This window comes from Ranitomeya imitator, chromosome 1, assembly GCF_032444005.1.
Source record: "Ranitomeya imitator isolate aRanImi1 chromosome 1, aRanImi1.pri, whole genome shotgun sequence".
In the NCBI taxonomy this organism is placed as follows: Eukaryota; Metazoa; Chordata; class Amphibia; order Anura; family Dendrobatidae; genus Ranitomeya; species Ranitomeya imitator.
Window position 1 is genome coordinate 1221671464 of NC_091282.1, and position 12736 is coordinate 1221684199.

Consider the following 12736-nt stretch of genomic DNA (forward strand, 5'->3'; position numbering starts at 1 on the left):
GTGCTCACTCATAGGAAAAGCCTGTAAGTCCTGCTCCCCCCCCCCTCACTCATAGGAAAAGCCTGTGAGTCCTGCTTCCCCACTTACTTTTATCAGTCTGATCTATTGCGATTAGTAGCCGATAGATTAGTAGTGATTCTCAAGCCCCTTGAAGAATTGAGCAGCGAAATGGCACCCGTCAGGTGTGAGGGAGGCACAGCCTGCTTCAGGGATAGGCAAAGCCTGTGAGTCCTGTTCCCAACTTACTTACAGGAAAAGATTGCGACTACTTCTCCACTCACTGTTAAAAGAAGCCTGTGAGTCCTGCTTCCCCATTCACATAGGAAAAGCCTGTGAGTCCTGCATATCCACCAACTTATAGGCAAAGCCTGTGATTCCTTCTTCCCCACTGACTTATAGGCAAAGCTTGTGAATCCTGCTTCCCCACTCACTTACAGAAAAAGCCTGCGAGTCCTTGCTTCTCCACTTGCTTATAGCCAAAGCCTGTGAGTCATGGTTCCCCGCCGACTTATAGTAAAAGCCTGTGAGTCCTGCTTCCTCCCTCAATTATAGGAAAAGCCTGTGTGTCCAGCTTCCCCTCTCACTCATAGGAAAAGCCTGTGAGTCCTGCTTCCCCTCTCACTCATAGGAAAAGCCTGTGAGTCCTGCTTCCTCCCTCAATTATAGTAAAAGCCTGTGAGTCCTGCTTCCTCCCTCAATTATAGGAAAAGCCTGTGAGTCCTGCTTCCTCCCTCAATTATAGGAAAAGCCTGTGAGTCCTGCTTTTCCCCCTTGACTTACAGAAAAAGCCTGTGAGTCCTTCTTCCCCACTCACTCTTAGGAAATCCTAAGTTTCTTACTTTCTCTGCCACATAGAAGGTAAGCACAGTCCTATAGGGCTCCATGTACATACGCTTCCTACATTGTGGATGGACGTTCAGCACTCTTTTAGGGGGCAGATGCCATTAGAGAGTCAATATCCAGTCTTGCATCAGCAAGGAAAGTCCTGTGCCCGAGGGTCCAGCAAGATTTCACGTCCTAACTACAGAGATAAAGAGATCCATTCTGGGGCAAATAACGAGCAGGCAGAGAGCAGCTTCCCCACTTACAGTCAGGAGTCGGTGCCGGTAGAGAGCAAACTACCGACATTCTGAATGAAGGCAATCCGAGAATGCAGTCATTTTGGGAGATTTTGTAGATGATATGCCCTGAAATGTTATTACTGGAAACTAGAGTTTTTGACACAGGAAAAGACGCTCCTGACCACATGTCATATGCTTTAGATGTATGGAGCTGGTGATGGTTGTGTATTATTGTGTATACCCAGCAGGTGAGGGATGTATATTACTGCTGGGACCTGCTTCTAACAATGGCGGGTGGAGCAATGCTTTGCCCACGATTGTTAACTTGTTAAATGCCGCTGTCAATTTCTCACAGCGGCATTGAACATACATCAACATGCATGCCCTGCATTTTCTCTGCCCACGGTGTGATTTGAGGTCACCCATCTGCCCTTCTCTGTGCATTGAAGCTGGGGTTGGCCTCACATCTGTTAGCCATTAGGATTTTCCTTATTTACCTGTTTCCAAAGGAGGGAGTCAGCTGCATAGGGGGTCATGTGTAGGTAACTTGTTAGATTGCAAGCTCTTGGCTAATTATGACACTTCTTATAGATTTACATCTGTAACAGGAATAGATGGTGGGGGTTGTGGTTCAGGGATGGAAGAACGTTTGCTGGACTGGTTCTTTAATGTGTGATATACTGGGAGGCGTCTTCTCCTACACTCTACTTTTATTCCACCTCTTTCAAATGTGAGAGCCCTACTACAATCATTGGATGTGTCCTTTTCTTTTTGGATGTGTCAGTACACTGTAATCTTTATTTTCTTTTTTTAGGTTACAAAGCAACATTTGCTGAAGTTCCCCCAGATGATCCTACAAAAACAACCGATGACCCTGAAAAAGAGACGTCCATGTAGCGTGTAAAGTTGTAGGATCCCAGCTAGTGAACACAATGCCGAGCACTGGAGTACAGCAGACCCACCGCGGACAATCCTGCATCCTGTGGGCCCCCCTCATTCCAAATGTCGGGAAGTTTTTTTGTATTTAGCACTATAATTATTTCCTTTACATCTGGCATCAATAAGAAATGATCCTGTCTGACTGGATAATGAGTTCTCCAGGCCAGAGAATTGCCCGAAAGATAAAGTCCTCCTCCACCTATAGTCATCTGATTCAGAGCTCCTGCCTTCCCTTCATTAGTGCAGAGACCTTTGATGGATGTTTAGGAGTGTGTCATTTCTTCTTATGGAGACCAGCAATGCTTCCTGGGAAAAAGCTATGCAAATTAGCTTAAGTCCAGGAGGAAAAACGTTGTTCTCTAGTGTTAGGGGTCGAGTTCCCGCCTTTGCACAGGGGGCATCTCGAGCCATCTCCGCTGCGGTCTCCCATTCTTCTCCTGCCGCAGTGGAGCCTGCTCAGCGGAGACGTCAGTCCCAGCGTCTAGCTCAGCCTGATACTGTGCAAAGGGTTGCTGCTGCCTATCCAGGTTCTGCCATTGTAGCCAGTACGGGTCAGCGGTGAGCAGACGTCTTTGGGACTAAGTCCTGCTTTTCCCCTTCTGAGCATGCCCAGGGTAAGATCTCTCATTGGAGATCAAGGGTCACATGCTCAGGTACTGCAGCAACTCCTATTGGTCCTCTAGGCAGGTCCTGAACCTGTTCAAGTTCTGTGGCAGCTTTCCATTGGTCCTTCCGGGAAGGTCCTGAAGTTGCTGCACCTATAAAAGGTTCGCATGACCGCACGGCCATGCGCTAGTATCAATTCATGTCATGAGTTTTGCGCCAATGTGGTCATACATGTGTGTATTCAGGGCTCGGCTGAAATAAGTCACTAGAATACCGGCACCTCCGGTGAGGAGATTGTGTGTGTGTGTGTGTGTGTGCATTCAGGGCTCCGGCTGAAATAAGCCACTACAATACCGGCACCTCCGGTGAGGAGATTGTGTGTGTGTGTGTGTGTGTGTGTGTGTGTGCATTCAGGGCCCCGGCTGAAATAAGCCACTAGAATACCGACACCTCCGGTGAGTAGATTGTGTGTGTGTGTGTGTGTGTGTGTGTGTGTGTGTGCATTCAGGGCTCCGGCTGAAATAAGCCACTAGAATACTGGCACCTCCGGTGAGGAGATTGTGTGTGTGTGCATTCAGGGCTCGGCTGAAATAAGCCACTAGAATACCGATACCTCCGGTGAGGAGATTGGGTGTGTGTGTGTGTGTGCATTCAGGGCCCCGGCTGAAATAAGCCACTAGAATACCGACACCTCCGGTGAGTAGATTGTGTGTGTGTGTGTGTGTGTATGTGCATTCAGGGCTCCGGCTGAAATAAGTCACTAGAATACCGGCACCTCCGGTGAGGAGATTGTGTGTGTGTGTGTGTGTGTGCATTCAGGGCTCCGGCTGAAATAAGCCACTACAATACCGGCACCTCCGGTGAGGAGATTGTGTGTGTGTGTGTGTGTGTGCATTCAGGGCCCCGGCTGAAATAAGCCACTAGAATACCGACACCTCCGGTGAGTAGATTGTGTGTGTGTGTGTGTGTGTGTGTGTATGTGCATTCAGGGCTCCGGCTGAAATAAGCCACTAGAATACTGGCACCTCCGGTGAGGAGATTGTGTGTGTGTGCATTCAGGGCTCGGCTGAAATAAGCCACTAGAATACCGACACCTCCGGTGAGGAGATTGTGTGTGTGTGTGTGTGTGTGTGTGCATTCAGGGCCCCGGCTGAAATAAGCCACTAGAATACCGACACCTCCGGTGAGTAGATTGTGTGTGTGTGTGTGTGTGTGCATTCAGGGCTCCGGCTGAAATAAGCCACTAGAATACTGGCACCTCCGGTGAGGAGATTGTGTGTGTGTGCATTCAGGGCTCGGCTGAAATAAGCCACTAGAATACCGACACCTCCGGTGAGGAGATTGTGTGTGTGTGTGTGTGTGTGTGTGCATTCAGGGCTCCGGCTGAAATAAGCCACTAGAATACCGGCACCTCCAGTGAGGAGATTGTATGTGTGCCTCTTTGACTGTGTGACCACAGACTGCTATCAGCTCAGCAGTTGCTGTGTATTCCTGTGAGCTAAACAGGACACTGTGCTTTCTTTATGGGCGACTGTGAAGTAACAGTTCGCTTCTACCGCCATATAGTGCCGCCATTTACCAGCAGCTGGTTTCTCTCCTGCACGGTGGACCCTGGACTGCGAACGCACCAAATATCATCTCACTGTTTACTCGGTGCGTTCTGCCAGCCCTTAACATCTAGTGCCATCTACAGAGAAGTGTTAGAGAAAAAAAAACATAAAGAAAAGAGCATCTTATATCTCACTGAAGACTGTAAAAGTAATCTCTGAAGACATAAGAGTACAAAAAGCACAAACGGCAAACAGCCCCTATCAGAAGTGTTTACACCTCCTCCAGGGACTGTTTTATATTCATTTTTTTGCATTTTATTTTCTTTATTGATATCCGATCGAAAACTGTAGAATGTGCAGGTTGTAGCTCTGCGATTGTATGCAGTGGTGCTAATGAATGTGGCCCGCCCCTGAGGAACTGCTGCTCTGACTGTGCCATTGATGGTAACAACGACTCCACCTCTTTATCACCCTCATCACACCGACTGTTTATATGTCTGAAAAAAATTTACAAAACGTTTCTTGTCTGTTACGGAGAAAATCTCTGTGCTGCTGCTTTTATTAATGGCATTTTTTATTTAACATTTTCTTTTACATTTCCATTGTGTCTTTGTGCAGTTTTTTTTCTAAATTATTGATGAATTTTTATGTGAAGTAAACGTTATTTGCATTGTGAAGAAATATCCGGTCGGTTTAGTAGGCAGGAATTTGGGCTGTACTTTTTGTACAAGGGTGAGTCAAATATAATCCACACTCGGGCTTCAGATTTTATTTGAATAATTTAAAAAAAATCCCCCCCAAAAAACAAATACCGGTACATCATTTTTCAACACCCTTTCCCGACTTTATGCATGTGTCAACAAATTTTAATTTTCCCTCATACAAAAAGATTTTAGGCTGAGTTGCGAGTCATGAATGCCCCGCTGTCTTCTGCTCTTCGTCCTCACGGGGCTTCTATTAAGTGATATAGTCTACGATAAAATAATGCGGCCAACAGAAGTTTTAATATAACAGGAGTGTCGAAAATTTTTGACTCACCCCAATTTTCTCTGTATTTGTAAATTTTCAGTTGATTTAAATATTTTAATTTATATATGTTTATATATCATTTATTTAAAAATGTTTTTTTTTTTAGTAAAATTTTACACTAATATGTCAATGAAGTGTTTTGATAACAGTATTACTATTTTCATCTGTCTGCAAAAATGCTATATTTGTATAATGTTTGTATTAAGACATTAATTAAAGTGAGCCTACATTATGTGTGTTCTTGGCTGTAAACCAGGCTCACGTTGCCTCCTTGAAGTGCAGAATGCTGAGATTTCAAACTAAGGTTAGTCTTCTCACCTGCGCCTTTAAGGCCATGTGCACACATTGCGGATTTTGTTGCGGATCCGCAGCAACTTTCCATGTGTTTACAGTACAATGTAAACCTATGGAAACTGCAATCTGCAGTGCCCATGCTGTGGGAAAAACCGCAGCATGTCAATTCTTTGTGCGGATTCCGCTGCGGTTTACACCTGCTCCTCAATAGGAATCCACAGGTGTAAAACCGCAGGTGGAATCCGCACAAAATCCGCATAAAAACCGCGGGAAATCCACAGGTAAAATGCAGTGCTTTTTACCTGCAGATTTCTAAAATCCGCACAGGTCAATTCTATGTGTGCACATACACCCGGAAGAAGGCACGTGGCCGAAACGCGCGTTGGGGTGGGTGGCATCGTGGTCCCTCAGGTAATCCATTTACTATTACTTTTACTGGTCAACTGGTCATGCTCTATTATTTTCTGTATGTCATTCATTGACACTTTCGGATGTGGTTTGATGGTGTTTGGTACATCTGTTTACAATTGGTATATGCATATATATTTGTGCATACCTCTATGAATCTTTGGGCTGACCACTTATTTGGTTTTCTCTGTATGATTGCCTGTTGTGTACCACTTTGCCACCTCTTTTGGTGAGTCATTTGTCATATTCCTGGTTACTATTGTTATTTTTGAGTTAATAAAATTGTTACTTTTATAAAAAATCTGGTTCTTCTGGTGCTATTCTTTCTTTTTTGGTTAACCTTTAGTAATAGCAATGAAGAGGAGGAGACTGGTTGCCCGCCCCCAAGGATCCTCGGGAGTTGAGATTTAGGCATTTACATCTTCTAGGGTGCATATAATCTATGTGTAAAAGAACTAAATGCCCCAGTAACTACCTCATTCCTCAGGGAACATGGAAAGGTTGGTAGCCATACTGGGAAATCTAAAACATTTGCTTTGATACTGTGCTTTTTTTTGGTAACATGTCTTTTTCAACATATAAACTCTTTTATGCGAGTTCCCAGTAAGCTTTGGAAAAGCGTCGGAGGCTGTGAACCAGCTGTACATGTATATTATGTCCCATATGTGTAACGTGGCTCATGGCGGGAGCCGCGGGCTCCATATACACCTTATGGAAATAAATGGAAAAATACGATAAAGATTCAGATGGTGAGTGTGGTGATTATTCCTCTCATCATGGAGGACCACACTTGTTGAGCTGACCATCTTTCATAATACTCTTTGCGTTAGCACCAACCGTGCACAAAGCGCAACGCACTTGTTGCCCGTCCGTGGCTCCATCTTCCTTTCCATAGACTTCTTACATGGGTGACACATAGCCACTGATTCGTGGACGTCTTCCTTTCCATAGACTTCTTACATGGGTGACATATAGTCACTGATTCGTGGACATCTTCATTTCCATAGACTTCTTACATGGGTGACACATAGCCACTGATTCGTGGATGTCTTCCTTTCCATAGACTTCTTACATTGGTGACACATAGTCACTGATTCGTGGACGTCTTCCTTTCCATAGACTTCTTACATGGGTGACATATAGTCACTGATTCATGGACGTCTTCCTTTCCATAGACTTCTTACATGGGTGACACATAGCCACTGATTCATGGACGTCTTCCTTTCCATAGACTTCTTACATTGGTGACACATAGCCACTGATTCGTGGACGTCTTCCTTTCCATAGACTTCTTACATGGGTGACACATAGCCACTGATTCGTGGACGTCTTCCTTTCCATAGACTTCTTACATGGGTGACACATAGTCACTGATTCGTGGATGTCTTCCTTTCCATAGACTTCTTACATGGGTGACACACAGTCACTGATTCGTGGACGTCTTCCTTTCCATAGACTTCTTACATGGGTGACACACAGTCACTGATTCATGGACGTCTTCCTTTCCATAGACTTCTTACATGGGTGACACATAGTCACTGATTCATGGATGTCTTGCTTTCCGTAGACTTCTGACATGGGTGACACATAGCAACTGATTCGTGGATGTCTTCCTTTCCATAGACTTCTTACATGGGTGACACATAGTCACTGATTCATGGACGTCTTCCTTTCCATAGACTTCTTACATGGGTGACACACAGTCACTGATTCGTGGACGTCTTCCTTTCCATAGACTTCTTACATGGGTGACACACAGTCACTGATTCGTGGACGTCTTCCTTTCCATAGACTTCTTACATGGGTGACACACAGTCACTGATTCATGGACGTCTTCCTTTCCATAGACTTCTTACATGGGTGACACATAGTCACTGATTCATGGATGTCTTGCTTTCCGTAGACTTCTGACATGGGTGACACATAGCCACTGATTCGTGGACGTCTTCCTTTCCATAGACTTCTTACATGGGTGACACATAGCCACTGATTCTTGGACGTCTTCCTTTCTTACATTGGTGACACATTCATGGACGTCTTCTGGGGTAAAACGCCTTCAAATAGCACAATAGTTTTACACAACTTGGAAGTTGTACAAAATGTTGAACTTTTAGCATTTCCTTACCAGACCGAGCTACCTCTCCACCAAGGGAACACTCTACCGGTGCAGAAGTTAAAATTACCTCCATAACATATTCTCTTATTCAAAACTTTTTCCAATAATGCTCTCCATTTTATAATAGAAAACTGTCGCATTAACCTTGCCAAAATTAATCAATCGATTACTGAACTATTTGATCAATTAAAAGTATACAACCATATTGAAGATCTGCATGATCTTATCCCCAAAATCATGTATAGAATAAAAGAAAAGGAAAAAGACATCATTAACAAAAAAATGAAAAAATTTGCAAGGGACAATTTACCCTTTAAAAATATTGTACCTAATAATTTTTCAAACGAACCTATGCCTAGCCCAAATAACGAACTCGTAACAGTAGATGAATATAATTTATCCCCAACCAATCATTTGGAGGATATATCTTTAGTATTCTCTACTTATACCAACACCAATTCAACACAATACACTCCAATGTCAACCCGTACCAGGATTGACGGTGGAGAAATACATCTTAAGCCCACAACTAATGTTGATCCTCCAAATATTTACTCCAATGAGGTCAGTCCCCCACCAAGGGAGCTTAACATGGTGGAAAACATTCAAATCTCCACCTCTAATCAATTTTCCCAACTTTCCATAATGGGGGAAGATATAGAAACCACTACTGAATGGGAAGACCCCACTCCCACAACGAGCACGAATAACCATTTGTCATATAAAACTCTATTAAGCAAAACTAACAGTAAACTTCCGAACAAAACAGACCTGAGAATCAATCAAACAGTAGGCACAAATCCCAGTACTAACCAGAAGAGGGTTCCGAACAGGTTCACCAATAAAAACTATGTAGCTAAAAGAAAAGGCATAAAACTCATTGTGCGCTCTACAATCAAATGGGATTTTTTCCACCCTCAAAACTCAAAACCAAAAAAGGTAAGAGGGGTGGGAAACTCGCCCAAAAGAAAAGCATGAGGAAGTCTAACAAATCTCAAGCACATACCCCAAAAATCTTCAACCTTAGCGCATACCAACTGACTCAGAGTGAGGAAAACCTCTTACAAAGAGGCCTAAAATTTGCCCCTACAGTTAAAGCAAACCCGTTTAATTTATTTATTAGCATTAAAAAATGTATGCGTAACTTGGCCCTGAAAAAATATTTCTTAAAAAAGGGAACCAATACGTACAGCATCCACCCTACCACAACCACGGACTACATCCATACCAACTTGGCACCTCAATCCACATTTAATCCAACCAATGAATACTCAAACTCTTTTCGGTCCTTTGAGACCCTAGTAATTTCTGATATCAAAAAGCTTAACACTAAACATTCCAAACATGCATCTCATAATCTTAGCACGAGTGAAAAGAGAGCAATTATTGATCTTCAAGCCAATCACAATATTATCATCCGCCCTGCGGACAAAGGGGGCGGCATTGTTGTGTTGGATCATGCTGCATATCATAACGACACCATTATGTATAAAAAATTAATTTCCAATCCCACTACCAACTATACCCATAAGCTTAATTGTTTGGCCCTAAAAGGTAAATCGTTGGGGATCCTAAACAAAAAGGAATTCCATTTCATCAATAACCGAACCCCAACAATAGCCATTTTTTATCACATACCAAAAATTCACAAGAGTACTGTAAACCCACCAGGCCGCCCCATTATATTGGGCATAAATTGCCTTACGGCCAACCTTTCAAAGTACGTAGACATGCACCTACAAAAGTGTATGCCATTGATCCCGGCATACCTTAAGGATACCTCTCACACTATACAAGCTTTGGAACCTATTATTTGGCAAAATCACTTCATTTTAGGTACCCTTGACATCAAGTCTCTATATACTGTAATCAACCATGAAAAGGGTTGTGAGTCAGCACAATTATTCTTACATTCTTTAGGAATATACAAGGAACCCCAGATTCAGTTTCTCCTGGAAAGTATAGAGTTCATACTTAAGCATAACTATTTCCAGTATGAGAACCAATATTACCTGCAAACGTGGGGCACCGCAATGGGCACGCGTTTTGCGCCAAGTTATGCGCCAAGTTATGCTAATCTGTACGTAGGTAATTGGGAGCAACAATACATCTTCAAGGATGGTGCACTCCAAACTGGTCTGAAACTCTGGCGTCGATTCATCGACGATATTCTGTTTATCTGGGAGGGCACAGCCACTGAACTCAATTCTTTTATTTCCAACTTAAACAATAATCAATTCGGTCTGGAATTTACACCTACTATTAGTAATTCGAAAATTAATTTTCTAGACTTAACAATTTATGTGGAAAACAACACATGAAAAACAAAGTGTTTCCACAAGGAGGTTGATTCAAATAGTTTTATACACGTTACAAGCTGTCACCTCCCAGTCTGGCTCACTAACTTTTCTAAGAGCCAATATACCCGCATCAGGAGGAATTGCACAGACCTAGAGGACTATATTGATGAAACGGCACATATCACTAAGCAATTTGAAGCCAAGGGGTATAACCCACAAACCTTGAACAAAGCTAGACAGTTAGTTAGCCAAGTACCCAGGGAGAGGTTGGTCCATAAAGAGGTTAAAGACAACCCCCCCAAGACATACATCAACAAATAAACAATCTACCTATAGTAACGCAGTTCCATTCAGGGTACAGAAAATTTATAAGTATAGTAAGAAAACACTGGCCCATTTTACAAGGTGACAAGGTCATTGGGGATCTCTTATCCGAGAATCCCAGATTCATCTATACGAAGGCGCAAAATCTGGGTCTCCTCTTAGCCCCACAACGAAACTGGTTATGGTGAGAAAAGGTGTGTCCGCAACAACAGTAGACCACCACTCTATGGGATTTACACCATGTGGACATTGTCCATGTTGTATACGGACATCCCGCAAAAGATGTATTCAAACCACATTTTTGGACTCAAGTGGCACTAGGAGCTTTCCTATCAAGAATAGGATCTCCTTGGAAAAAGCTGGAGTGATCTACACACTTACATGTCCGTGTAATAAAATATATGTTGGCCGAACCAAAAGGCCCTTAAAGGTTAGAATTAAAGAACACCTTGACAACATCCAAAAAGGTTTTAAAGGTCACTCATTATCTCGCCACTTTTTGGAGAAGCACAACCGCTCCTGCGCTAATGTCCTTTTTTTGTGGGATCCAAACAGTCCAACAAAACCCAAGGGGAGGGGATTTCTTAAAAATAATGTCTAGGGTTGAATCCAAGTGGATCTTCACACTGGACAGTCTGGCCCCTAAAGGGCTCAACCAGGAAATAGAGCTGTATGCATTTTAACAATAAGCTTATACTTTTAATACATTAACTCATCTCAGCATAAGATGGTCCATTTTATTAATCCACAGACATGTAGTCTTAGACCTACATTTAGGATCCCATGGTGGTCTTGTTAACCACGATGAATGATGTAAGTTTACATGTGGATTCAAACAATAATAAATAATTTTTCTTAAACCAATTTTTTTCTTAAATTCTTTTCTTAACTTTTCTATTAACATTTTTAAATGAAGTATATCCTAGAATGGAACCAGGTGTACATTCACCTCGGCTTTTATATGTGTAGGTTTTTAGTTGAATAAAAATAAATTAATACCTGTATTTAGTATTTATTAACCCCTGTTCACTTATCCCCCTTAACCCTTTCCCACCACCTTTTTTTCCTGTCTGCTCTAGTTGGGTCCTTATGGCAGCAAACGGCCACATACGGACTCTATGTAGGTAATCAGGCTCCGGATGTCTGTACTACTTAGTAGCTTTAGGGCATAGACCCACTTATAACTTTGTTTGCCACCTGATCCAATTGTGTCCTGCTATTCATGCCTATTACACGTTGCAGCATAGATTGTGGTTCAATCAAGCACGTCAATGTAACCTTCGGTGAGCTACAGGGGCAGGTCTTAACAGGGGGCGCAGGCTATATAAGGACGGGTCTTACAGGGAACTCCAGCCCTGACGAAGGAGTGTTTCCTTCGAAACGCGTCGGATTGGTTGCCCTGTCACGCACCCGCCCACCTTGTGACGTCACTATCTTTGCCACGCCCTCTACACACCCCGCTACTGCTCCGGCGTTGCTTCCGGCCTGGGCACGCTAGGAGTTGGCGGTTCTTGTCCCTGCCAGCCGCTCAGCAAGCAGAGACCTTTTTGGGAGACAGCCGGTCCCGACACCTCTCCGCAGACCCACGGTGCAGCCCGGCACATTAATTCCCAAAGGAGTACGGACATCCACTGATCTACGCAGCTACCCTCACCACTGCAGTCAGTAAGTGAATGTGTGTATGCTAACCAGCACCTCGGTACTATTAGCTAACAGTGGACAAGTCATTACCCCGCTAGGTTCTGAGGCACAGCCTGTTTATTGAATTTGATACTTGAACTAGAGTGCACCTTGTTCGGGTCTTTTTATTGTAAGCGGAGCCGTAGTGTATCTACCATCAGTATTACTCCATAAGCGCAGGTCATCTATCAATATATTTTATATTCTCTTATCCCCTTCACGCCATGGACATTTTCCGTTTTTTTCTTTTTACCTGCCCTTCTTCCAAGAGCAATTCCTTTTTCATATTTCCCTCAATATAGTTGTATCAGGGCTTATATTTTACGAGATAAATTCTAATGTAATGACACAATTGATTTTACCATATAGTGTGCTGGAAATAAAAAAATCCAACTGCAGTGAAATTACAAAAAAAAAAGTGCAATTCCA

At 43.2% G+C, this 12736-nt stretch overlaps 1 protein-coding gene across 1 annotated transcript in view; it reads left to right on the forward strand.

Moving 5' to 3' along the window:
* The window catches only part of LOC138657354 (uncharacterized), a 67557-nt gene extending 61363 nt beyond the window's left edge, over positions 1 to 6194 (forward strand). Inside the window, exon 11 of the mRNA XM_069745095.1 lies at positions 1876 to 6194. Coding sequence (XP_069601196.1) covers positions 1876 to 1958 — 83 coding nt within the window. The 3' untranslated portion in view covers positions 1959 to 6194. The remainder of the gene's footprint in view (positions 1 to 1875) is intronic.
* The last annotated feature ends 6542 nt before the right edge of the window (positions 6195 to 12736 follow it).